We start from the raw sequence: 26,856 nt of genomic DNA, 5'->3' as shown, positions 1-26,856 counted from the left end.
CCTAGGCTGGTCTTGAACTCCTGGGCTCAAGCAATCCTTCCACCTCAGCCTCCCAAAGTGTTGAGGTTATAGGCATGAGCCACTGCACCTGGCCAAGGAAGCGGCTTCCTTTCAATTGTCCACCAGGTGACATGAATTCCCAAGTTTGTACTAAAGCCTCCTCTTAAGAAGGAGCTATGACATTACCATGTAATTAACTCCTCTTTAGTGGAATCAGCCATCAAGAGCAAGGATCGTGAAGAGTAGCATCAGCTACTTAGTAGCCAGCAGACTCAGCTCCTACTAGACTCCTGAGGGCCACTACATATGTGTCCCTGAAGAAGCCTATTACCTCACAGAGCAGAAAGACACAAGTAGAAGAAAAGCAGAATATCCTGCTAAGTGGCTAATGAACATTGTCCGCAGGTGGACACCATCTCAAAGACTCTCCAAAGAGAGCAATCTTCCAGACGTGGTGGCCAAAGCAGGCTTCAGAGAGGAGAAAGCGTATGAACTGAGCCTTGAAAGCTGCCCAGGGTGTCAACAGGAAGAGATGGTTTGGCCGCATGTGGGAGGCCTTCCGGGTGGAGTCTGCAGCCATTGCAAAGGGGAGAACATGCAAGATGTCACAAAGAAGGGAGAGTTGTCAAGTTTGAGTGAAACACGGATTTGTGCAGGTGAGCCAAAGGGTAGCGGGGATGAAAAAGGAGGTTTGGGAAGGTCTTGAATGGGAGTGTTGGGAGATTTAACTGCAGGAGGTGAGCTCAGCTACTACTGGTGATCAGGACCCTTCTACGGCCTGTGTCAACTTGCACACCTGATCATACCTGCACACGCTGCCACCCTGAAACGAGAGAGGCAAGTCCAAGAGCAGAGTAAGAAGGAAGCTGTGTCTTTCTTGTTTTTTCCTGCCTATAATCAGCCCACATTTAGCCAATAAAATTTCCATCTACTTAATGGACAAAGCATACATTTTTTGTCAGTTAGTAGTGGGGATGTCAGAATGAAAACTGATTTGAACTTCTTATCCATTCATTCTTCAATAAACACTGAGTGTCTAGCATGTGCCCTGCCCTCAACTGGACACCAGGAAAGTCAGGTTGAACAAAACCTGGTCTCAGCACCGTGGAGGTTTGTAGTCAGGACAATCACTATTTCACAGTGTAAAGCTGTTGCAGTTTCTTGGAAGTTAAGCAGACACCCACCCTAGTAGCAATTCTCCTAAGTATTAATTCAAGAGAAATATAAACATAATTCACAAAAGCCTGTACAAGAATGTGTAGAACAGCTTTATTCAGACTGGCCAAAAATTAGAAATAAGCCAGATGTCCATCAACAAGGAAGGGATAAGTAAACTTTGGGATATTCATCAATGAAATGTAATGCAAGGGAACCAATTATGGGCTCATGCAACAACATGGTTGCCTCTCAAAAATAATATGCTGAGTGAAAAAAGCAGACACCAAAAGGTAGAGTGTTCCATTCCATTCCATTCTAGAATCAGTGAAATTCACCCATGGTGATGGACTGCAGAGGAGTCGCTGCATTGAAGGGGAGGGGTTGACTGAAAAGGGGCATATGGGAACTTTCTAGGGTGACAGAGTGCTCTGTCCCTTGATATTCTTCCCACAAAACTGACTGGACAGTAAACAGTATCTGAGCATTTCCCTCTCTATAAATTATGTCTCAATAAATAAACTGCATAAAGCAAACAACTGAGAAAATATTGTGGAAGCACCTGGCCCTGGAGCCAAGTCCTGAAAGATGAGTACAAGGTCATCAGGTTGAGAATAAAAGGTAGAGGACAGAATATTCTCGATAGAGGAAACACATATACAAAAGGTTGGGGATGTGGGAGGCGTAGCCTTCCACACAATGGACAGAACTTCCTATGGCTAGAACGCAGGGTGAGAAAGAGAACAGCATGAGCTGAGGCTGAGATCGAGGTGCAAGCACATTGCCTACTGTGCCTCATAAAGGGTGAGGGACTTCCAGCACATGGAGGGTTTGAATAAGCCCTGGAAAGCTGATGCAGAAACGCCCTAAGAGGTCTGGATACCAACCCTTATCCACAGGACCAAATACTGGCCTGGGGGCTAAACAAAGCTCTATCTGAAATTTGTTGTGTTAGATTTGGGTTTCAAAACACAACCCATGTGGCAAATTATGCTAGGATATGTCATTTGAATTTCAACTGTTCCAAAGGGAGGAAAAATGTATTTGAAGGGTGTGCCACATGCAGTGAGTTTATTTCAATATCCCCTGACATCAGCGTTTTTTCCAAAGCATGTTTCAAGGAGTAAGTAGTCCTGCAAGATGCTGGTCTCCAAAGGAGGATGCTGTGGTTAAAAGGGTTTGAGTACTCGGGAAGCTGAGGTAGGAGAATGGCATAAACCCTGGAGGCGGAGCTTGCAGTGAGCTGAGATCCGGCCACTGTACTCCAGTCTGGGCGACAGAGCGAGACTCCATCTCAAAAAAAGAAAGGGTCTGAGGAGGGCCACTTCTGCAGATTCACAGTGCACAGGAGCACAACAGAAGTTTGGAAAAAGTTGTACAGTCCCAAAAATCAGCATTTCTCAATATTATTTGATTATGGGAGATTCTTGTATAATACCTAATACTAACAGCCAGTCAAATTGTGGAATAAGTTTTGAGATGTGCTGATTCATGTGATACACAAATGAGGCATAACAAGTCTCTCTGGTCACCACAGCAACCACTTTAGAAGCAGCCCAGTGGCTCGAATGCAGCAGATGCACTTCCTAATAATGTACGCCTTTCTCACCACAAGATATAATAGTAACAGTGATAATGGTAGTGTTCATTAAGTGCTCACAAAGGTCTAAGAGTTGTACACACACTGTTTTATGTAATCGTCATACCACCTCCAAAGTAGATACTATCAGAAATCCAACTGTAGAGATGAGGAAACTGAGACACCAAATAAGTTAAACATCTGCTTAAAATTTCACAGATAATAAATGACTGAGTTGGAATCTGAACCCAGGCATAATTCCCAAGCCTTCCATCTTAATCACTATGCCAGCCTGTCATCTCCATTTTTCAGTATAAATAAAGTGCACTTGATATATTCATCTATTCTTGTCTTCACTCAAGTCCCTCACTTAATAGTGAAGTATCAATAAATGCACATAAGGCTCACTACATTGGAAAAGTGTGTTTTTAGTCAACTTTTGCTGACACTTGGCTGCAGGCAATGGGGGTTGGATTCATTATTTTTTCATCTTTGAATGGCAGTTCCTCACAGGAACATGTCTGTTCTGATTCAGTTCTTGGTCATTCTGGTCAAAAATGATGTTGTTTAGCAATAGACTCTAAAATGCTTTATCCAATTTATATTATTTATTGATACATAATTTACATAGAGTGAAATGCTTAGCAATATCATTTTTGACCAGAAGAAACTAGGGTTTGTTTCAACCCTAGTGTTTTTTTCTGGGTTAGTGTTAACTCAGTCATTTAATTATCCCTTCATGCAGCATATTTTCTGAAACTTTCCTGAACCATACATCCTCAAAGTTAGCCAATAGTCTCTCCAAAGAAACTGAAAATAGTCACCACCAGAAGTCCTGTAAGTTTGTTTGAGGAGATCAATGTTTTACCTTTAAGCCCACCTTGATTTATACAAAGAAGAATTTAATTGTGTGTCTATCCTGTTGTAGAGGGGGTGAAGGGACTGGCTATCATAGTAGGCAAGAGATTGAACCTGACAAATATATTCATCTTATCTAAATCTGACAAATATATTAATCTTATCTTACATCTATATCTCTTACCTGACAAATACAAAGAGAAAATATTTTAATTTATTGTCAGCAGCATTTGAAAAATCCTCTGTAGTCTTGCCAAGACCAATGATAACTTCTACCAGTAGCATACTTTGATGTAATTTTTCCCAGTACTTTGTTTGCTTCCAGCCGACAGAGTTCAGATTTAGGCTTTTTGCCCCATATTCATGAAGGTAACAGACTCAGAGTCGGCTCATCAGAGAAAAGGAGCTCATAAAGACAAATTTAGTATTTGACTTTTTTTTTTTACCATGCTTTATCTCAGACTGCTTGTTTAGCATAAACTAAAACATTTTAAAAACCAAATTATGTAGGTAGTTCAGTGGAGTACCTTAAAGAAGGCTAAGCACCCCCCTTGCAGTATTACCTTTCAAAGTGGATGTGGTTCTAGTCCACAGTCCCAGGGGAGATGTCAATGTACAACTGCACTTTCTCATACTGGAGCCCGAATGCAAAATATGGCCTCATTACCAGATGCTGACTAACAGACCATCACATTTTGGCCAAAATATTCATTGTGTTTTTTCCCTCCAATTTCCATGCCGATGAAAAGTACTTTGCATTTGCAAAACTTGGTATTTTTTAGGGCTTATGCTGAACAGAAGCATCAAGCATCTAAAAATACAGGATGTGCTCTACTTGTGTCTAACATGCCAATCTGGATACATTAACAAGTAATCAAAAATAGTACAACTTTTTGATAGGAATAAATCCATCATGAACTAGAAGTTTAAACTACTCACTGGAGGTAAAACAGTCTTGAAAACCTTTAGTTTCTTTAAAGAGGGTTCAGTTTTAGTCAGATGGAATATAAAACTTCCAGGTTCTTGTTATAAGAACATTCCAAAAACAAAACCATATGAAAATGAACAAAGACAACACAATATATACACATCCAAGGGTTTAGGCTTACATAATTTTAAGAATGTTTAATAGCTCTATATTTACTATGCTAAAATTAGGAAAAAAAATCCATCATAGTTAAACAGTTAACTGCAAGGGCACATCTGAAATGACAAGCCCACAAGCTTAAGATCCTGAACACGCAGATTCCAGAAGCTTTTGGCAAAGCCAAGTACGTGACGTCTTCTTGACTTCTGATGTCACACTATCCTATCTTCTGCCATCTGCCTCTAGCAAATGTCAGTGTATTCCCAGGATGGAAACATGCCTCCTTTCTGAATCATTTCTACAAAGACTCCCCAAACTACAGCCTCTCGCAGTTGAAAGTGACTGCCCTAAATTCAGAGGAAAACACAAAGTCATGGGCTTCTCTTGGTAATTCAGAATCAAGAATTCCCCATCTAAATGATCAGTGACTAAACTGAATGAGGTGAAAACTTATAAACTGCTATGTTGACAGCCCAGTAAAGGGCCAAACAGTATTTAAGAAATGGGAACTTCAAAACCCAGAATCCACAAGAAAGTCTTAAGGCTTCTGAGGACACTTTAGAAAACAACATAAAATCACCTTCTCATTTGGGGTTTTGCATGAAGAAGTCTTTAAGTATGCAATTCCTGTTTTATTGTTTCTGGTGGATTTATGAGACTCTTAGAGTGCAATGCCCTCATTGCAGTGTTACAACATTCTGTATGATGAATTGATTGCAAATCACTGCACAGGGTGCCAAGATCACTGGTAGGAAGCAGGTCATTAAATAAAATTAAAACTCTGCCAATGTTTTGCTTGTAAACGGTTCTTCCAAAGCCTTACAGCACCATTCCTTAAAAACAGTCTCAATTCATCAGAGAAGCAGAGTCTCCCAAATTTCTAGTGGATGATCCAAATATTCTCTATTTAATACAAGCATTCACTATGTTATGTTTTAGAAAAAGCCATAGTGTAATAAAACTTGTACAAAAAGAGCATGGAAAAGAGTCACCATGAAAAACAATTAAATTTTGAACAGGCTTACTATGAAATTGTTCAGCAAAAGGTTCAGAAACCTATCCTGCATAACTAGACCCTTTGGAAGCCTACATTTTTCCTTAAGTATATCTTCAAACATTTCAAATTAAACTGAATTAATATCTTATCCAGAAAGAGAATGGATACTGTGGCCCCTTATCCAAAGAAACTCTACAGTGATTTATTGTGGCAAATTAACATCTCCACAGATCAAAACTAAGGCCCAGGCTTATTCATCATCCGGTCAAAGGTCTGAGCAGAACAACTCTTCCCCCTTAGCTGTGTCCGAAAGTGACCCACTAAGAATACAGTATGTTTCAGTCAGTCTGGGGCAAAGCAAAGGGATCTATTTCTTAAGATTCAATCACACTCTTGCTACAATAAATATGTGATGTTTCAGGCAACATTTTAAGGCTGATAAGTAGAAGGCCATGCCAGGCAGATTGGTTCACATTCTAGGAGCATATTTAACTAAACAAATACTGATTGTTTTTGCCTGGGGAGATGCGCTGGACTGTTGAGTAGGATTTAGCAGAAGCAAAAAGAGTTTAAGAAAGTGTTTCATTGATGTTGAGCTGGGCACCCATGCTTGATGTCGTGGGAGTCACGCTACTTTCTGGTTAAAAAAGAAATACCCCAGTGAACAGATAAGCTGACTAATTGTTATTGATATAACGATTAAATGGTAAATGTGTCATCTTCCTACAATGACAGCACTGGATTCATTTCTAAAGCTCGAGGTACCATAAAGCATTTTATGGGAAACACATTTTAACTTTTTAAGTTCTCATCTCCTATGCATGGCCATATGGGGGCTATATGTACAATGTTCTAATGGAAAAATAACTCATATCAAGAGATGCTCTCCATTAGGGTAAATACCTAATGCATGAGGGGCTTAAAACCTAGATGACAGGTTGATAGGTACAGCAAATTACCATGGCACATGTATACCTATGTAAAACAAACCTGCATGTTCTGCACATGTCTCCCAGAACTTAAAGTTAAATAAAAAAAGATGCTCTCTAGAATTGAACAAAAAGTACCTATGCCAAACTGATACATATAGTACTATATACATTGATAAATTTACTCCAATACTAATGAGGTAGAAGAAAAGCTTGTAATTTTTTAAGTCTACTACTAGGAATCCAGGAAGATATTAAAGGCAAACAATCTTACAGTTACCCCAACATTTTAAGAATGCTGGCCGGGCGCGGTGGCTCAAGCCTGTAATCCCAGCACTTTTGGGAGGCCGAGATGGGCGGATCACGAGGTCAGGAGATCGAGACCATCCTGGCTAACACGGTGAAACCCCGTCTCTACTAAAAAATACAAAAAACTAGCCGGGCGAGGTGGCGGGCGCCTGTAGTCCAGGCAGGAGAATGGCGTGAACCCGGGAGGCGGAGCTTGCAGTGAGCTGAGATCCGGCCACTGCACTCCAGCCTGGGCGACAGAGCCAGACTCCGTCTCAAAAAAAAAAAAAAAGTTATCTAACATGTACCCATATTACAAAAAGTTTAAAACACTTGATCCAGTTAGCTAGCCAGAGACACTCATCTGTCCTGCCTGTGTTAACCACCATCACACACCCCATTTCTCTGATACCTCAACTTCTTTCAATGCCTTAGTAAAAGAGTCAACTGTGTGGTTTCAGCTCATGGTTTCTTTCATTTCTGCTAATGAGTGTGGACCTGGACTCCTCCATTCATTTCATAAACGTTTATCAAACCTTCATCATATATCAGACACTGCTTGGTGCTGGTGATAGAGCAATTAACAAGAAAGAACTATGCAATGCTCTACCCACATGAAGCTTCCTCTCTAGTGGGACAGACATTACATAAATTATTACACCACATAATTCAAATTATAAGTGCTAACAAGAGATGCTTTCTGGTGATTCTGAACCATGATTTTTATCAGTTTATCCAGAACTAACAAGTTCGAATTGATTCAGGATAACCAAACTCAAAAAGAGATTAAGATGATAAACTAGAACAGAATTTTTAGACTTAAAATGACAAAGAGTTTACACTAGAATATTCCTGTAGGCTGCTTTTGACATTTTCTTTCTAGTAGGAGAGCCCACTCTGGAAACCAAAGTACAATTAGAAGTCTTCCTGGGGGTACGTTTACATGATGTAACCAACAAGCGTTGGATGGTCTGTAGATAAGGAAGCTTTCCATCCCAAATGGAGGTGATGTTCAGTCATGTTGTCAGAGTATTTGACATTTGGGTGTTTATATCTGGTTCTAAAAATGTGGTTGACTTACATAACTTGTTCCAGTAGAGAGAGGAACAAAAGGAAGAAGCAACATGCTGTGCTATCAGAGCTTCATCCCCAAAACAATTCTGGTGATCCACTGACAAACCCCTCCTCTGAGATCACTATGGAAAGATAGTTGCCCTTTTTATTCTAATGTATTTCCAATCTGAGTAAAAAATTTCCCAATTTACAGCTAATTATTTTATATTTTAAACTATTGGCTCTCTAATAACATTTAGGAAACACTTTCATTTTGTTGGCAGGCGACCCCTGAATCACAATCAGAATAAATTATTTCCAGAATGTAGGAAGCAAGCTGATGCTCACTGGATCCCCGGGACATGTCAGGCCTTTTTTTAAATAGTTATATTAACACTTCCTTCCCGTTTGTATAGATAGGGAAACTAAGACTTAGGGATCACACAGCAGTAGGAGCCAGAGTCAGGGTTTGAAGTGAAGTCCTCTTATATGAAGTCCAGTGTCCCAGGCCAGCAATCCGGGGACATGCATCAGGCTGGCTGCTTCAGAATCAACTAAGAAGAATGTTAGATACACAAGTTTGCAGGCTCCAGCCAAGCCCTGATTCAAATCACAATCTCTGAACAGAGGAATCTGTATTTTTTTGTTTGCCACAGTAAACTCGGATGCATAGTCAGCTATGGGAAGCGTGATTCTAGCAAAAAATTCCTATCTATGTATCTTACTTCTCATTAGCTGCATAGTCAGAGGGTGGCCCTCCCCAACACCATCACAGGATTTGGGGAGCTGGAGTTGGGAAGAAGGGTTTCTCTAAGTTTTGAGCCTCTGGCCTTAAACTCCATCTAGTATATTCAGCTATCTCTTTCTGAATTTATGTTTTCAGAGACTGAACAAAAAGTGAAAGAGAAAAGTTGTCTCTTTACAGAGACAATAACCATCATTTCACAAAATCATTATAAAGAGCAAATGAGATCATGATTTCAAATCTGCTTTTGAATGGCATGAAGTGCCATATAATATTGCACTATTAATTCACCCAAAGGTGAACATTCCAAACAAGGAGGAGTGTAATTGTCACTCTTCAACTTAAGTGGAGGCAAAGAAAGTTTGGAAACCAGCCTCTGGGGTAGGCAAACTATAGCCACCTGTTTTTATAAAGTTCACTGCAACACAGCTAAACTCATTATTTACATATTGTCTATGGCTGCTTTGCAAGCTACAATGACAGAGTTGACTAGTTATAACAAAGATCTGATGGCTTGCAAAAACTGAAATATTTACTCTAGGACCCTTTAAGGAACAGTTTGCCACCCCCTAAGATAGATGGTCATATTCTTCTTAGGCAAACATAAATCGATGGTACTCAGCTGAACATTCCACATTTTAAGCAAACCTTAAAAACAAAATCTGCATGGCTGGATGGGGAGAAGACAGTCCCCAGATTCTGATACATGGAGAGTGATGCTTCCTTTCCTTTGCTGAAGCCGGATTATTACCTCATCAGTCACTGTGACTGATGGCAGCAAGCCTCATCCTTCAGTTATGTTTGGTATATAAATTTCCCCTCCAAACCCAAGCCTTAGTCTCCTTGAGAGTAGTTACATCATACTGGAGAGGTCAAACATGTAGCCGATAGATCACATGTGTGTGTTTAGCTGTGCATGTAATATTTTTTCATTTTTAAAGCTAAGGATGGCCAGGGCCAGGCCTAACCTCTGAGGCTCTTTGGAGCATTCATACCATGTGGACTCCCACACTTCAGCAGCTTGTCCAAACTAAACTGGAACCCGGGGTGGAGATGAACAGGCAGCCGCATGGCTGGCTGGCTGCCTCTGAATCCACCCACCTGCTGGTTTTGCTCTCCTGCTGTGTCTTAGGCTCTGTGTGCTGAGGCGGGATGGCCCTGGCCCAGTTGGCTCACATAGCCAACCTGCCCCCAGAGAAATATGCAATCAGGAAGTTGGCAGTAAGCACTCCTGGCTCACCAGGCTCTACAAGCGAATGTCATGTTTCCTTTTCCTGGTATAAAATCTGCAAAAGGCTAAAGTCAATCATCTCCACTTGTCAATGAGAAAGATGAAAATTAAGCCCTTGAGCCCAATACATTATATTTTTGTCATGATATAGATTACCAAGAGCAAGCAATATTATGGTTTCCTTTAAAACATCACCTAACGTGATAATCACGATTCTAGAAGAAAGAGTTGCCAGATGATTCCCTCAGTTTGATTTCCTCAAACTCCTATATGTCTCTGGATAATAATTTGATGTTGTAATTAACATCCTCAACCCTTCAGCTTTGTTTTCATTTAAGCAATCCAAAATAAAGGCACATAATGTCCCTCCCAATCAGAGAGTACTTACAATTCCCAAAGCCCCTTAGTTAAGGCCTAGGCTTGGAAATACAACTATAAGTAGGAAATGAACCTACAGACTCAATATTTTCTGCTCTAGTTTCACTAAGTAGGAAGTGGATTCAATATTTCCTGCCTTAATTTTTATGTGTTGAACTAGGCTTGATAACAGACATCAATATCTATCAATATACAGATATAAATATTCATCACAATTTTACTATTATGTAATTATTTATTGTTTTTTTACAAAGTTCAATTCACTTCCCGTACCAAGTCAAAAAACTAACAATGTTATAGTTCAACTTTGGGGGGTGTGTGTGTGTGTATATATGTGTGTGTGTGTGTATATATATATATATTTTTAATGCTTTCATGATACCTAAAACTATGGTAAGGAGAAAAATCATCATTTTGTCCCCTGTTAAGAGCTGAACTGTGTCCCCCCAAAATTCACATGTTGAGGTCCTACCCCCTCCCTCAGTAGCTCAGAATGTATTTGGAGATAGAGCTTTAAAGAATAAAGTTAACTGAGGTCATTACGGTGGGCCCTAATCCAACATCACTGATATCCTTATAAAGAGAGATTGGAGCACAGACAGGCACAGGAGGAAGACCAGGTGAAGACACAGGAAGAAGATGGCCATCCATCTGCAAGCCAAGGACAGAGACCTCAGAAGAAACCAGTGTTGCCAACACCTTGATCTCTTAATTCTAGCCTCCAGAAATGAAGAAATAAATTTCTGTTGTCTAAGCCCCCTAGCTTGTGGTACTTCGTTATGGCAGCCGTGGTTGACAAATACATTCCCCCTTTTCAAATACACTCACAACACAGAAGTTTATGGTGTCTAATACCAGTTTCAATTTCTGGGAAAATTGCCTTAAGTTCTTTGGGCAAAGCTTCTTTCCACATAGATTGCACAAGTAAGACATCAATTTCTGAATTATGAAATATTTTAAAGCATGAGAAATTATCATCCTCTCACTTCTTAAGACTGTTATTTAAATACTAAGTATGGCATGGGTTTTCATTTGGAAATTTTCTATTTTCTTGCCTTACATAAAAAACTTGTCATTGAAAGTTTAACACAGCTGTCTTTAAAAAAAAATTATCAAGATGAGGTATTCTAAATACAATGCTTTGAATTTTGAAAATAGTTTTCTTGGCAGCAAATTCTAATATGTAGTAAAAGGAAAGAGAACTCAAACTTAATAAAGTTACTTTTTTCCCCAGTATCTATATCATTAACATAAAATTTGGCTTGACTTAAATTTTATCAAATGCATAACAAAATCATAATGATTTAACTGAATTGAAGAGAACTTCTGGGAAACCAGCAAATATTGAGGTATACAGAAAAATATAACTGAAAAGGGAGATTAAGATTTCAGATTTTTATACCATAAAATGTTTTCTCTGTTAATGAAAAAGGCAAATAACACATATATAGTTCAATATATAGTTCTAAAATGCATTCAATATATAGTTCTAAAATGCATTCAATATATAGTTCTAAAATGTTAAAGCTAGGAGAAAAAAAGTCACAAGAATAAAATGTTGGGGTTTTTCACTGTTTTTGTTTTCTGTTTTGCCTTTCAGAGTAATGCTGTTGAGCATCTCATAGGGCCGATTACATAGCAATTGTCCCACAGAGACTATTGTTTAAGGAAATTCAAATATTCTGTAGTCTTGGCTGGTGTCCCACAGAGGAGTACAGAAAAAGTTCTTAAACCAACCATCTCTTCCACTACAAATAAAATACCAATTTGGATTTAATGTTTGAACATCCAAGAATTTTGTTCATGAAATAACTTCCAAAACTAGAAAGTTCTTTAAAGTGCTATCTTAAAAAATATTTACAGATAACATGGGGTATTAGGCAACATTAGAGAAACAAAATATTTTTAAGAAAATGTTCTGTATGGGAAAAAAGTAAAGTTAAAGAGTATTTATGATACTGAAGATGTTCAGGCCCCATGCAAGAGTTGGCCACAGCAATCCAAAACATTTAGAAATATTTTCCAAATGTTGCTATTAAAGAGGGAAGGAGGGGAGGGAATAAAAACAATAAAAACAAAAACCTGGTCCTTAATCATGAACATCCCACTAGGCATTACAAAAGGATTAGGTTAGTTCTATATCTAAACCAACTTCCTTAAAAAGTACAACTCATAGCTGGGTGCGGTGGCTCATGCCTGTAATCCCAGCACTTTGGGAGGCTGAAACAGTCTGATCGCTTGAGTCCTGGAGTTCAAGACCAGCCTGGGCAATATGGGGAAACCCCATCTCTATAAAAAAGCCAAAAATTAGCTGGGCATAGTGCAAGTCTGTAGTCCTAGCTACTCAGGAGGCTGAAGTGGGAGGAACCACTTGAGCCCACGAGGTGGAAGTTGCAGTGAGCCAAAATCACGCCACTGTACTCCAACCTGGGCGACAGACTGAGACTCTCAATCTCAAAAAAAAAAAAAAAAAAAAGTAAAACTCAAAACAGCTTTCTAGAAATTAGTAATTTAGGCCGGGCATGGTGGCTCAAGCCTGTAATTCCAGCACTTTGGGAGGCCAAGGCGGGTGCATTGCTTGACGTCAGGAGTTCAAGACCAGCCTGGACAACCTGGCAAAACTCTATCTCTACTAAAAACACAAAAATTAGCCAGGTGTGATGGCGGGCACCTGTAATCCCAGCTACTCAGGAGGCTGAGGCAGGAGAATCACCTGAACTTGGGAGGTGGAGGTTGCAGTGAGCCAAGATGTTACCACTGCACTCTAGCCTGGGCGACAGAGAGAGAGGCTCCTTCTCAAAAAAAAAAAAAAAAAAGTAATTAAGAACGTAGAGTGTAATGATTGACAGCATGGGCTGTAAAGTCAATCTTCCCAGGTTCAATTCCTGGCTCTGCCATTTACTAGGTGTGTGACCTGGACAAGTTACTTGGCCTTTCTGTATCCCAGCTGCCCCTCTCAAACGACAGAACCATCTCAGTGGGTTGTTGGGAGTATTAAATGAGTTTCTCCATGTAAAACCTTAGCACAGTGCCTGAAATTTGATGTGTCATATAAATACTCGTGGCATGGGTGGGGGTAGAGCAATTCAGAAACCAATCACAATTAGAACACAAAAATGTCTGCTGAGGCTGTACTGAACAAACCAACAGAAATTCCTATCTAGGTGGTATCTAAACACATTGGAGAATTGTATTTATATACAATTTTTCCCATCAGCTTTACTGTTCCAGAAATTCACATTTTCACTGATCTGAGCTGATCCTCTACCCACAGTACCAGACTAGGCAAAAGAGCAAACCATTCTTTAAGGTGTTACCTGAAACAGCTGACCCTAAGGTCTAACAATGAAAGAGTCACTGAAGACTGAATGAAATCATGGTTAAGTGCACATTTAGCAAAAATACCAGCCCACAACATTATAGGCAAATTATGTTAGTCAGATTGTGGTGAACTATGGAGGTCCTCAGTAGTGGTCACTGATGGCCACTCACCCAGATTCAGTAGCAAAACACAGAAGAGGGGACAACAACACTGTGTGGTCCTTGGTTCTGCCACATCAACTGTCACCAACCAGCACACCCTGGAGCCTACTTCTTCCTGTCCAGCCCCCCGCAGTCACTGTCCCCCAAGGTCATGTGTGGCAAGCACCCATGAAGCCCAGCTAAGGCCATCACCAGCGGCTGATGTTGTGTTACTGTCAATGATAAAAGCTGTGAAAGCTCTGCAGTGGTTTGAATAATTTTATCTAGCCTTGACCACTCTTTTAAGTATATATATCCAATTTTCATTCTACTTTATTATCACCTCCTATTCTCTGACTTTCTTTTCTCTCCTCTAGAAATTGCTTATCATGAAGTAAACAAACATAAAGAAGGTTTTTTGACTAGTTGCAAAACTCCAGTGGTGAACAGTACACACAGCATTTCTGATGTAATCCCTACTTATATAAACCAGGACGTTCCTGAGAGATTTAAGCCAAAGTTGATTTTCCTCTCTCCTGTCAATGTCCTGAGTGTCCTTGGCCTACTCTGGACATACAATTTCTTAAGCATAAGTACATTTCTCAGCATTTCCTTTGGCTCTAATTCCTTACATGTGGATAGACTGGTTTTGTATATAATCACTGTTTATTTCCTTAGTACATTTTCTATCTACGGCAAGTATGCTGCCAAATGGTTTAAAAAGTTTTTACTTTGAAGCACAAGTCAATAGAAAAAGATGGGAGATACACAAAAAGTAAAAGAGACACGCTTCTTTTAAACAAAAGCTGAATGTGGTTTAACTCAAACTGAGTTTTGGAATTATACCAAAGCCAGTATGTAAAACCATGCTGACAAAAACACAGGAAGCACTGTAAATAGCAGGTTAATGGATCAACACAGCAAAGCGATATGTGCTTAGAAAAAGCATTCTGCAATGTGCTCTCTATTGTAGTAAAGTTGCAAGATAATATATTAAAGAAGTTACATTTTCTAAATTTTGCTTGACCTTTTATTTAGTCTGAACTATTCCATCATATTTTTTCTTTATCTAAAGAATATTTGAAACAATACTTTAAAAAACTATTTCATTCTCTCCTATATGCTGACAAGAAATAAGAATGTTACCACAGTGACTTAAGTAATGTAAAGAATTAGTCACCAGTAAGAATCAACATCTTTTGGATCAGTAATAAATCAACTTATAAGCAGTGTCAGAATTATTACTCTTGAATTGGGAGAAGCCAAATACCTTCTTTTTTGTTGCTGAAAAATTATCCTCCAACTGACAATCTAAGAATATATATTAAGCTTAGAAACAAATCTGTATCCAGTTCTGAAGACTTCTATACTACTGCTTGTTTTATGTTTCTGAAACATTTTGCTGTGGGTGATTTATTTCATATCCATGTGGCCAGCCATTTGTTTATTCTATTGCATACCATCTGTTTTTCAGTAGAGAGGTTTCAAGTTCTTCTCATTCCCTACCTCATGTCCCACAGAAAACAATTTATAATAGACATAGATTTAAATCATTCGGATTCATGTAGAGCTGGTAACACGAGCTGCCTTTCATTTGTACTTGGCAAATGCTTTAACGGGATTAGCAAATTGTGTTATTATGAGGTACTTATGGAGAGACAACACCTTTTTTTTTTTTTCTTTTTTTTTTTTCTTTTTTTTCTTTTTTTTTTACAATGACAAATGATGTTAACAGTTTCATTTTGGGTGTTTAATAGCAGTACAGAAGATTTCACTAATGTTACAGGAAATTGCCCTGATAAAGTGCCACTACCAACCCTGTTGGTATCTTTTATTTCTGAGTGTCAACGTAGGTGTTTCAGGATGTAGTGGGGTCCACAATAGTGGGGAGTAAATACCAAGTTGCTTTACTTTTAAGAGGACATTATCATTTTAACCCACATATCTAAAAATCCTGTCTGGTTCTTACATGTTGTGAGCATTCGCTAAGCCCTATGACCATAGTCTCACTTGTCTAGGTAACTTACAAGCAAAGGCCGTCCCCAGACTTCTCCAAAGAAAAGTGAATGCCGCAAACTCCAGCTCATCAGTACCAATTTATTCCCATGCTAGGGAGGACTTTGATGCACTCTACACAAGAGCCAACCGTTCAGAGGGACAACTTCTTGTTCAAACTATACAGATGACATTTAAAGTGTTAATTACCATTTTTACAAGAATCCTTGCTGCTTTCGTGGAAAGGAAGTATCTGATGGCTGGACCCAGCGGCGGCTGTCCACAGTTCGTGACTGACATTCGAAGGCTGAGAAGGGTCCATCTTGAGGTCTACTTGATTTTCGCTAGTCCTTACCAAGTCAGAAGGAGATCGAGTTGTGGGGTAAGTGGCATCCTGATGTATAACTGATGGATTCGGTTTGTTGAAAGTGTTAAATGACATTTGTACTAAAGCTTCATTGATGAAGAATGAGTTTTCATGACACAAACTCTCAGATCGATTAAGTTCCATTACCTATGGAAAGAAACAGACGAAAAGTACAATAATTTTTCTAACTTATACAAGTTTCATAAAGTATTTATTCCTGAGAGAATCTTAGGAATCAAGATTTCAGTAAAAGTAAGGCCAAGATTACCACTTCTTTTCTCCCCCCACCCCATCCTCTTTTAATGAGCTAGTACCAAAAACTTCAATTTGCTATGCATGGCATGTCTTTAACAAAAAAAAAAAAAAAAAAAAAAAAGAGTGGCATTCTATGACATTAAAGTGTTTCCACTTTATTTTAATCAGAGAAAGCAGCATTTTTTACTTTTGCTAAATAAAAAAGTTGAAAACATATCCATATATACATGAGGAGTTACAATAAACATAATTTAGCCAACTTAAAAGGAAAAACAGATTGCAACAGAGATCTTGTAAGCTTATCAACTTCTACAACTTCATGCACTATCAATAAAAAAACATACATGCTCATAACACAGGAAAATAAACTCCTGGGACCAATGGGATTGTCAAGCATGGTTAGAAAAGATGCAAATAAATAACTCTTATTAGTGAAATGGATTTTGAATTTACTATATCAAATTTACAAAGAGAGAATAAGCTTGGCATAACAGAATAGTATTATACTTGCTAAATTCAGTGCCTATAGTATTTATTAATAGTTGATCTTCTAAAAGCTACTTCTACATGGAACTCTTAAGACAGATCATATAAAGACAGTCCTTCAAATACTGGGAAAGAGCAAGCTCACGGTGAGTGTGACTCCAGGACAAACCCACTTGGGCCTTTCTAGGACAACTAGATTCTATGTTTGTTCCTTAGGTAAGGGCATCTCAGGCAGAGTGCAGTGATCCCATAGGACCTGGGCCCTTACACTGTCCATTTTTTTTGAAACGGAGTTTCACTCTTGTCACCCAGGCTGGAGTGCAATGGCGCAATCTCGGCTCAATGCAACCTCCGCCTCATGGGTTCAAGCGATTCTTCTGCCTCAGCCTCCTGAGTAGCTGGGATTATAGGCGCCCCCCCACCAAGCCCAGCTAATTTTTGTATTTTTAGTAGACACCAGGTTTCACCATGTTGGCCAGGCTGGTTTCGAACTCCCAATCTCAGGTGATCTGCCCGCCTCGGCCTCCCAAAGTGCTGGGATTACAGGCGTGAGCCACCTCGCTTGGCCCACACCATCCATATTTTAAGTCAACATGGATATGTACTGTCTCTGAAAGCTTCCAGCTTTGGCTACCTACAAATTGAGAAATCCTCATGAGGTCTTACACAAAAACCAAAATGACAGATGTGTGGTTAGTGTGCAAGGAACCCCCAGGCCCAGCCCTGTCTTTGAGAGGCTGCCTCACAGCACCCTAGAAGGTCCATACCTCGGGGCCACCTGGAAGGAACACCGCGGGCAGGCTCCTCTGCCGGCCATGCTTCCAGTGGCTCAGCAGGCTCTGCTGGGCCTGCATCCTCGCCCGCTCCCTCTCCACCAGGCGCTGGCCCTCCCTCAGCCGCTCCAGGCTGTGCTGATACTCCTGGAGCTGGAGGTCCAGCTCCCCACGGCTCCGCAGCAGCAGCTCCTCCTGCGACTGGCACTCCCGCTCCCGCTCCTGCAGCCAGCTCTCCTTGGCCGCCTGCGCCCGCTGCTGCTGGTCACACCTGCGGAGCCAGCGCCGCTGCTCCTGCTGGAGCTGGTGCTGCAGCTGATGCACGTTGGCCAGCTCCTCATGCTGCCTGTCCGCGTCGCGGGACTTCTGGTCCTGCAAAGGGCCGCCTCGGAGGACAGAGTGGCCGAGAGACAGGCCCTCCTGCTGCTGGAGAACCAGCCTGTGGATCTCAATGTGGCTGTCCTGAATGGTCAAGGCGGCCTGTCAGAGCAGACAGAGGAAAAATAATTAAACACAGGCTTCCATTGTTACTGTTTACGCTTTCCGCTGGAACTACCTCGAAACACAAAACGCAGGCCCGAACTCATTTCTCTTAATATTTCTGGCCTTTTCCTAAGTTACCTCCAAAGGCAAGATTTGTGGCATTCCACAGAGGCTTGTCTACATATGTCCTAGGGGTATGACCTGCGAATTCATAGAGAAAAGAAACAAAGCCCAAAAGCAGTATCATCCTCTCCTATGGAAAGGTAATTTGGTGCTGGTTGTTGGGCGATAGTTAAGCGAGTCTCCCGAATACGAACTCGGCATGTAAATTCACAAGGCTGTGCATTCCTGTTCTACATCTCACTCTCTTGCTGAGGTCTCCCTAGTCAATCATTCATGAGAACTTAAGAATCCACATAAACGGCCGGGCGCGGTGGCTCAAGCCTGTAATCCCAGCACTTTGGGAGGCCGAGACGGGTGGATCACGAGGTCAGGAGATCGAGACCATCCTGGCTAACAAGGTGAAACCCCGTCTCTACTAAAAAAAAATACAAAAAACTAGCCGGGCGAGGTGGCGGCGCCTGTAGTCCCAGCTACTCGGGAGGCTGAGGCAGGAGAATGGCGTGAACCCGGGAGGCGGAGCTTGCAGTGAGCTGAGATCCGGCCACTGCAACTCCAGCCCGGCAGACAGAGCGAGACTCCGTCTCAAAAAAAAAAAAAAAATAAAAAAAAAAAATAAAATAAAATTCATGGTCTGAAATTGCAACTACTTTTGCACCAATTGGGTAAAGTGTATTCCCGTTAACAAAATTTGAAGCANACAAAAAAAAAAAAAAAAAAAAAAAAAAAAAAGAATCCACATAAACCTAGTAGTATCCTTTCTTTGAGTCCCAAACCAGAAATTACTTGAGCTACATTGCATTACAAAGACATAAAAATAAAAATCAACTATTTGGAGACTTTTGGTAAATAATGTTTTTATAACATAATGCCTGAGAATAGCAGTTAATACCATTTTTAGGAGATACGTAAGTGGCTAAAGCTAGTCTCATTACTGTTACATCTTTGTATTATAGCAGGAAGGTCATGCACACAAAAACTAAGCTGAAATTTATTTGTTTAATAGATCGCTAACAGGAGGCTGAAATGATGAAGGGAAAATAGATACTCTAAAGCCCAGAGGACATTACCAACCAGATTAAAAAAACATTTTGAGTTACGGTATCTGCCTATGAAAAGTTTGGCAACAACACAGGAAATAATTACCAAGATTTGGAAGGATTCCACAAAACCAAAAAGATCTCTGTGAATGCCCTTGGAAGCTTTTAATTTTAAAAGTTCCCATTTAGAGTGCAAAGCAGTACAGAAGGGACAAATTGAAAATGGACACATACTGGGTATGTGTGTATGTTTTGACTCCATATGAGAAATCATTACTCTCCTAGGGATAAATTCACATTTTTCCTTCCTAAGAATTTTTTTAACTGTCCATATAACAGATGTTGGGAAGATGGGGATTTGACCATAAGTTCTTTGTCAGCTCAGCAGTTTCCTATACTTTTGAAAGTTAAAGAACTAAGGTATATTTTAAATTCATACTTGTCTTGGAATACGACTCAAAAATGTATTCACTGGGGCCTTTTGAAAGAAAATTCATATTTTTTAATTTGGAAATTAATCTTTAAAATTTCAGACACATGACTAGTTAGTGGCTTTTGGGAGTTGTTATAAATAAAACAATGATTATCATTCAGAATAGGTATTAATTACTATGATCTTTAAATATGAAATAATGAGCATGCAATAAACCACTTAGGACTCTGTTGATCTGGCTAAATAAAATTGTAGACTTTACATCACCACTTAACTCTAATAAATCCTAAGGGACAGTGTGGTAAGACAAACAAAAATCCAATACTTTCTAGGTCAAAACTACCACAACAACGCTCACGTAAGGGTTACAGTTACAGTAATTAAGTGCTGCTGTGAGGTACTCTTCATGTCTATCTAACATTTGGGATAAGGCCATTCTTTTCCCTTGTACAGAGGTGGAATCTGAAGATTGGATATTCATCTAAATTTAAATATTCATTTAAAGCTAAATGAATAATCTTCACACTTAAAGTTTACATTTATATTTAGGACAGAGAACAGCACTTGCTTTTCAAGTTTAGGGAAATTCCCAATTCACTCGCTTAACTTTACTTTGCTAGAATATCTGTGTCTTTTCCTTTTTGCCCTGTCTATGCCTCATTTCTAACTCTATTTTCCTAATACAGGGATCAAATTTCATTCCACCTGATTCAAAATTGTTTATATAAAAACTTCAGTCACATATAAGACATTCAGCTTCAAAAAAGACGACTGTGCCATGAACAGAAATCTTTCAAAGCCCGTGGCCTTGGACCAGCTCAGAAGCTCTGGTTAGGTTAGGAGAATTCACTGTAGACTTTGAAATTTCCCATGTCGCTTTAACCTAATGTGTTGCAAAAATTAGGTCATTCAGGTGACCAAGCTTTTCTGGACCTTGAATCTACACAGAGCTGCACTCAGGGTTGAAAAGAAGACACATGACCTGTGAGTGTTTTCATCAGGCAACACCAGCCAGAATGCTCAATGTTTTCATCCCCCAAGTTAATGGCTGCTGTTCAGACTGTATCCCTTCTCAGCTGACATTTAAAATAAAGATTATTTGTCTTACATGATACATTGATTTCTAAGAACATCAACCCCAGAACCGCACCTCTAGCCCAAGACACTAAAAGCATTCTCACTAAATCTTGAACAAGACAAAGAGCTTGCTATCACCACTATTATTTAACACATTTTTAAAAGTCCTAGCCTAAGCAGTAAGCCAAGAAAATGAAATTCATGTAATTATTGACAAATAGCCATAATATCATTATTTTCTAATTTTTATTTTCTACCTGGAATACTTCAAAAAATCAATGGAAAAACTATTAAAATGAAAAATAAAGTTCAATGAGTTGGCCAGTTACAATATAAGTACCCCAAATCAATACTTTTATTTATATTAGCAACAACCATTGGGGACACAAAATGAAAAAAAAAAATGTATTCATAATAGCAGTAAAGAGAAATAGGAATAAACTTAGTGAAAAAATGTATATATACACACATATCATACTATATGAAGACAATTACAAAGCTCTTCAGCAAATCAGAGAATAAGAGACTGACCAATGTTCTTATATGAGTAAGTGATTAAGGTAAAGGTGTTGATTCTCTCCAATTTAATTCAAAAATGTAATGAAATTTTAATTTAATGGCATTGGTAAGAGATAAGAAACTTGTTTAAGAGCTCTTGTGGGGCTGGGCGCAGTGACTCAGACCTGTAATCCCAGAACTTTGGGAGGCCAAGGCAGGTACATCACTTTGAGTCCAGGAGTTGGAGACCAGCCTGGGCAACATGGTGAAACCCTGTCTCTACTAAAAATAGAAAAACTCGCCAGGTTTGGCGGCATGCGCCTATAGTCTCAGCTCCTTGGGAGGCTGAGGCGGGAGGATGGTTTCAGCCCGGGAGACGGGGGTTGCAGTGAGTTGAGATCGTGCCACTGCACTCCAGCCTGGGTAACAGAGCCAGACCCTGTCTCAAGCTCTTGTGGAAGAATATATAAATATGCATAGAAAAATAAGATTAGCACTGTCACATACTCAAATGCAATCCAAGGCTTTAACAATTCAGATGTTGGTCCTAGAGCAAGAATAAAAGGTCATAAGAGAAAGAAGTCCTGATGGAGTCAAAGTCTAAATAACTAAACATGGAAGGCAGCATGCCTTTATATTTTCTGCTGAGAACTTAGGCTTCATTTTATTTTCTTTTAAATTCAACAAGATATGAAGCATGAATCAATAATAAACCAGTGAGGGAAAAATGTTTTGTCTCAGTAGTAGTCAAAGAAGTACAAATAAAATAATCAGATACCCTAATCCATCTTCAAATGGAAGAGAAAAAGAGAGAATGTTGGTTGATTTGATTATTTTGGCAAAGTCTATTGAAAACCTAAACAAAATGATTCTTCTTATTTATCCTAAGGAAACGGTCAGATGTATTCAAAGAGATGAGTACACAAGGATGTCCTCTACAGTGTTGTTAATAATACAAAAGTGTAAACAATAAGGGGTTGAATAAACCCCACAGACTTGAATTTAATATATACTCATTAAAAAGTATGCTATAGAACTATAGTTGATGACAGAGAAAGTTACATGTTACAGAAGAGTGCATAGGAAACAATTCTAAAATCGAGCTTTATACACCAACATGATAATTTTAATTCTCTTTGTAGAATCAGAAATAATTTTCTTTCATTTACTTGTATTCTCAAATTTTTCTACAAATTTCTCAACAATCCAAACATTGCATGTATATCCTTTTGAGATATATTTTAATGAGTAAATTAAGCCATCGGACACACTGAGCCTCTTTCTTGTGCATGGTCTAAGCTAGTGGTCTCCAACCTTTCTGGCAGCAGGGACCTGTTTTGTGGAAGACAGTTTTTTTTTTTTAATGGATGGGGTGTGGTGTAGTGAGAATGGTTTCAGGATGAAACTGTACCACCTCAGATCATCAGGCATTAGATTCTCATAAAGAGTGGGCAACCTAGATCCCTAAATTGCATGCGCAGTTCACAATAGGGTTCACGCTCCTATGAGAGTCTAATGCCACCACTGACCTCACAGCAGGCGGAGCTCAGGTGGTATGGCTCACTTGCCCCTGGCGCACCTCCTGCTGTGCATCCTAGACGGGTACCACTCTGCACCTAGGGGTTTGGAGACCCCAGCCTAAGGGATCATCCCACCATTTAATCCTAAATGCAAGCATGATTTTTTTTTAAATGTCTCCTTTTCCTTGAAAGACAGTAAGCCATTTGAGAGCAGGCTGTGTAGCTCATTTGCCTTTGTGTGCTCAGCCCTCAGCATACTCAGCACAGAGACGGGCACCACGTGTTCATCCCCTCAACATTAATAAATTTATAAATGTTGACTGGATGAACAAACAAAAGAGTAAAGCAACATATGAATTACTTAACTACTCTAAAGGCTGAAGGCCACATGGAGAAGTCAAAGTTGTTTAGGTGTGAATTTAGGTTTTCATCAGAAAATGTGAAGTCATGCTATACTCACCTAAGAGTTTCATTGTAAATGTCAAGCCAGATCATATTCATCAATATTTTTTAAAGATATGAACTGTTTTATTATTTCAGAGAAGAATGGTATAAAATGTAGTCATGGTGTTGCCTCTGATTACAAAACCATGTGAGTCCAACACATCATACTTAGAAGGTTGCCATTCTTTTAAGATCATTCCCTACCTCTCACTTTTTCTCATTTTTAAAGTCTGGGAATCATCAAAGAGAATTGCATTAAGAGAAACATTCACAAGGTCAAAGATTAGAGGAGGGTAGTTACCTGAAGGCTATATAAGAGACGGGTTAAATTCTGTATGGCTTGTATAATCTGAAAAACAAAATCATAAGTGTCATTCTTGAAAAAACTTTCGTACTCCACAAATAAAGGCTGGTGATACATTTAAGGTGTGCAGCTCACCTCTGACTGTGAAGAACCTGGAAAATTTCTACATTCCACCTAAAATACATAAAAAACAAGAAAATGAATAACCATTCTACTTTTGAAAAGCTGCCCTGTAGTGTCCCAAAATGTATGACTTGGGTAAATCACTTTGCTGTCTCTAAACTTGATTACTTCATCTATACTGACTCAGTTTCCTCCCAGAAATAAAAGCCTATAGAATTAAACAAACACTTGACAACAAGAGCGTCCTTCACGCAAAGTTGATGTTTGAGATACATGGCAATTTTCACCCAATCACCCCTTAAAACAACAAGGGATGACAGTAAGAACACCCTGAAAACTCAAGTGACAACATTTACCTTGTGCAAACCACAATGTGAATTGAGTTCTCTGTGCTCGGATTGCGGTTGTCTTTTGGGTCAGGCTGACCTTTTATATTCTAGAGGCCAGATTGGAGATATCATGTCTGGCCTCAACTCCTTTTCTCAATATTTGAGATTCATGATATCAAAATATACAGCAGTTGGGGAAAAAAAAAAAAAAAAAAACAGACTCAGACCCTGGCCATAGGGGCATGCTTAGCTGGGCTGCTTTAGATCCCACCACAGTCAGAGATCACCAGACCAGTGACTGCCTTAGTAGAAGTACTAGCAGCAGAGGCCATGAACCAGACACAGGAGACCATCTGTTCTTTAGGGACAGGGTCTATGCCTCATTCATTGTCTCTTCGACAGCACACATTAAGGGCACATGTGGATAGTGATGGTTTGCAGTCTCCAGAATTGAACACTTGTTTATTCATTTATTGTCTGTCTTCTTTCCCTAGGATGCAAATCAGTGAGTAGCAAGACTTTATCCGTGTGCTCCATATTATAAGAATGATGCCTGATGTAGCATGGACACTCAACGAGTGAATGATTCTAAGATGAACTCGATGGCATGCCATTCAATCAATAAATATCAATCACCCACTATAAACTTCACACTTTACACTATGGGAGACCATCGGATACTCGGATACCCTGTCCTCAAGGGCCTACAGTCTCCTGTATGCTGCTTGCTTTCATCTGGGCACATCTAATTTTAAGCCATAAAAAGCAGCCAGCCATGGTCATGTCCTCAGGTAATTTTGAACTTGTTAAATTCAATTAGTTTAGGCTGATGATGCCAGGATGAGTTAGCCAGACCTCTGCTTCCCCTGGACTGACAATTAAAGATTTCACTCATAAGCAGCACCTCTGATAGGGAAAGGACAGAGGCTGAAAAAGGAGATGAAGCTTAAAGACATTAGATCTATGCCCAACCCTGTGGGAGAGAACAGGCTCTAAGAACCCCCGCCCTAGAGGGATTGTTGGTGTTCTCGAAGCTCTTCTGGCTCTGTCTTGACCCATCCACACTCCACTGCTTCTGTAGTAAGACCATATGGCACAGAGTTTTTATAGTCTATAAAAATTAGAACCATAGAAATGAGCTGGACTGTGCTACATGTGGTTACTTATGCCCAAAAGCCACTAGGTTTGACACAAGACAGGAAATTTCGCGTTTTTAATGGAGTTGTTCCGCCACCTTGTGGTGAATGTTTAAAACTGCAGTTGGTGATTTATCCATTATTTCTGCATTTGAGTTAGATTTCATTTTTAAAAATTATTTCAGAAATTGGTTCTAACCTTACCTTGTAGAGGAAGCTAATGACAAAATATCCATTATACACCTTTTAAAAGTTTGGTTTCAAGTGATCCTGCCCTTTACCTGGGTTTATTAATTTATTAATTTTTCAAAATGCCTTAAGAGAAAAATTTTGCAGATAGCTTAATCCAAAGAAGAACCTGGACACTTAACCTCAATTGTCTACCTGTAGCTGAACTGGAGTGAGAGAGGGAGACTTCAGGGGTAGCAGCCACCCAACTTTGAATTCAAAATTAAACTATTACTAATTCACTCTCTCTTTTCTATTAACACAGCTGGACACCACAAATTTCACACTTAAAAGTGAAGTCTTCACCGAAAAGGATGAAAAGCAGGAACATTTTAAGAAGCAATACATTAGGAAGCTTACAATCAGAAGGAATAGAGTAAAATATTACATTCCTATGCTCATTTTGGCCTGTGAAGTTTAAAAAAGAACACTCAGTCACAGCTGTCTTTTCTCTGGATTTTAAAAGTTCTGGACTTGATTTCTCAGTCCTATGTAATATACACAAAAAGTATATAATATGTAAAATATGTTGTATATATAAGAGCAGATCTGACATTTGCCATTTTTTCACATTGACACATATTGGCACCTAGTAATGTACCTAATTCAATTTTAGAGAAAGCTAAACTCTGGAGCCCCGACAAGTCGGAAGAGGCCAACTTGCCACCTCCCAGAATCATATTTTATTCCTTCCTTATTTCTGACATCTCACTTTTAGTGGACATTAATAGGAAGTTTTATGTATTTAATTCTTAAAGAGAGAGTTAACACCTATGTATATAGCAATAAGTCAAAAAAGAAGCATTTAGAATCGCTGTGCCCCAAGGAAAAATTGGTCAAATTAATTAAAAATTGACCACAAAAAAAGTAGGTGAAATGTGGGTGGTGACAGGAAATCAACTGTGCAAGGAGAGGAGGGTCAAGGAAGGTGAAAGAAGCAAGAATATTCCAAAGGAAAAGGTGTTTCAATTACTTTGGCGCCATCTGGTTGCAAAAGGGCCCCCGGGTGCCAGAGCTGCCAGACATAGTGCGTGAGAAGCAAAGGTTTGCAGGGCAGAAAGACCAGAAGTCAGAGAGCACAGACACACATATACACAGGAGAGTTTTTAATCTTTTTAATAATTTTTCAATCATTGCTTTGTTTACACCTACATGACACAGGAAGTGCAAGGACATTTGAAGAAGAAATGAGTTAGAAAGTTTAAATATGAATATTTAAATCAATCGAGAACAATTCAGAAAAGCACCTTGGTCCCACTCACTGCCATGACAGACCAGAACCTGAGGCTATTTTATTATACACAGTAACCGCTGCCGTTTACTAACAAATCAGTTCACAATACCTTCTCCCCTGCATCAGAGACGGCCAAGTCGGTTACCACACCCTGGATCCCAGGATCCACATCCGAACAGCCTCTTTCTTCTCTCCCTCCTGTGACTAATGCTGGAAGCATGCCATCGAGACAGAAACAAAAAGGACAGC

The 26,856-nt window shown here is 39.5% G+C and overlaps 1 protein-coding gene across 2 annotated transcripts in view; it reads right to left on the bottom strand.

Annotated features, from left to right (window-relative positions):
• ARHGEF28 (Rho guanine nucleotide exchange factor 28) overlaps window positions 1–26,856 on the bottom strand; it is a 309,778-nt gene that overhangs the window by 14,436 nt on the left and 268,486 nt on the right. For both annotated transcript variants that reach the window (XM_025389056.1, XM_025389057.1), the window contains 5 exons: window positions 26,717–26,817; window positions 23,693–23,731; window positions 23,555–23,602; window positions 17,633–18,118; window positions 15,968–16,271 (listed from right to left, as the gene is read on the bottom strand). In XM_025389056.1, coding sequence (XP_025244841.1) covers window positions 15,968–16,271; window positions 17,633–18,118; window positions 23,555–23,602; window positions 23,693–23,731; window positions 26,717–26,817 — 978 coding nt within the window. The remainder of the gene's footprint in view (window positions 1–15,967; window positions 16,272–17,632; window positions 18,119–23,554; window positions 23,603–23,692; window positions 23,732–26,716; window positions 26,818–26,856) is intronic.

Source organism: Theropithecus gelada, chromosome 6 (assembly GCF_003255815.1).
Source record: "Theropithecus gelada isolate Dixy chromosome 6, Tgel_1.0, whole genome shotgun sequence".
Classification (NCBI taxonomy): Eukaryota; Metazoa; Chordata; class Mammalia; order Primates; family Cercopithecidae; genus Theropithecus; species Theropithecus gelada.
Note: the sequence above shows the minus strand (reverse complement) of the source record. Positions and strands in the feature narration are given on the sequence as shown.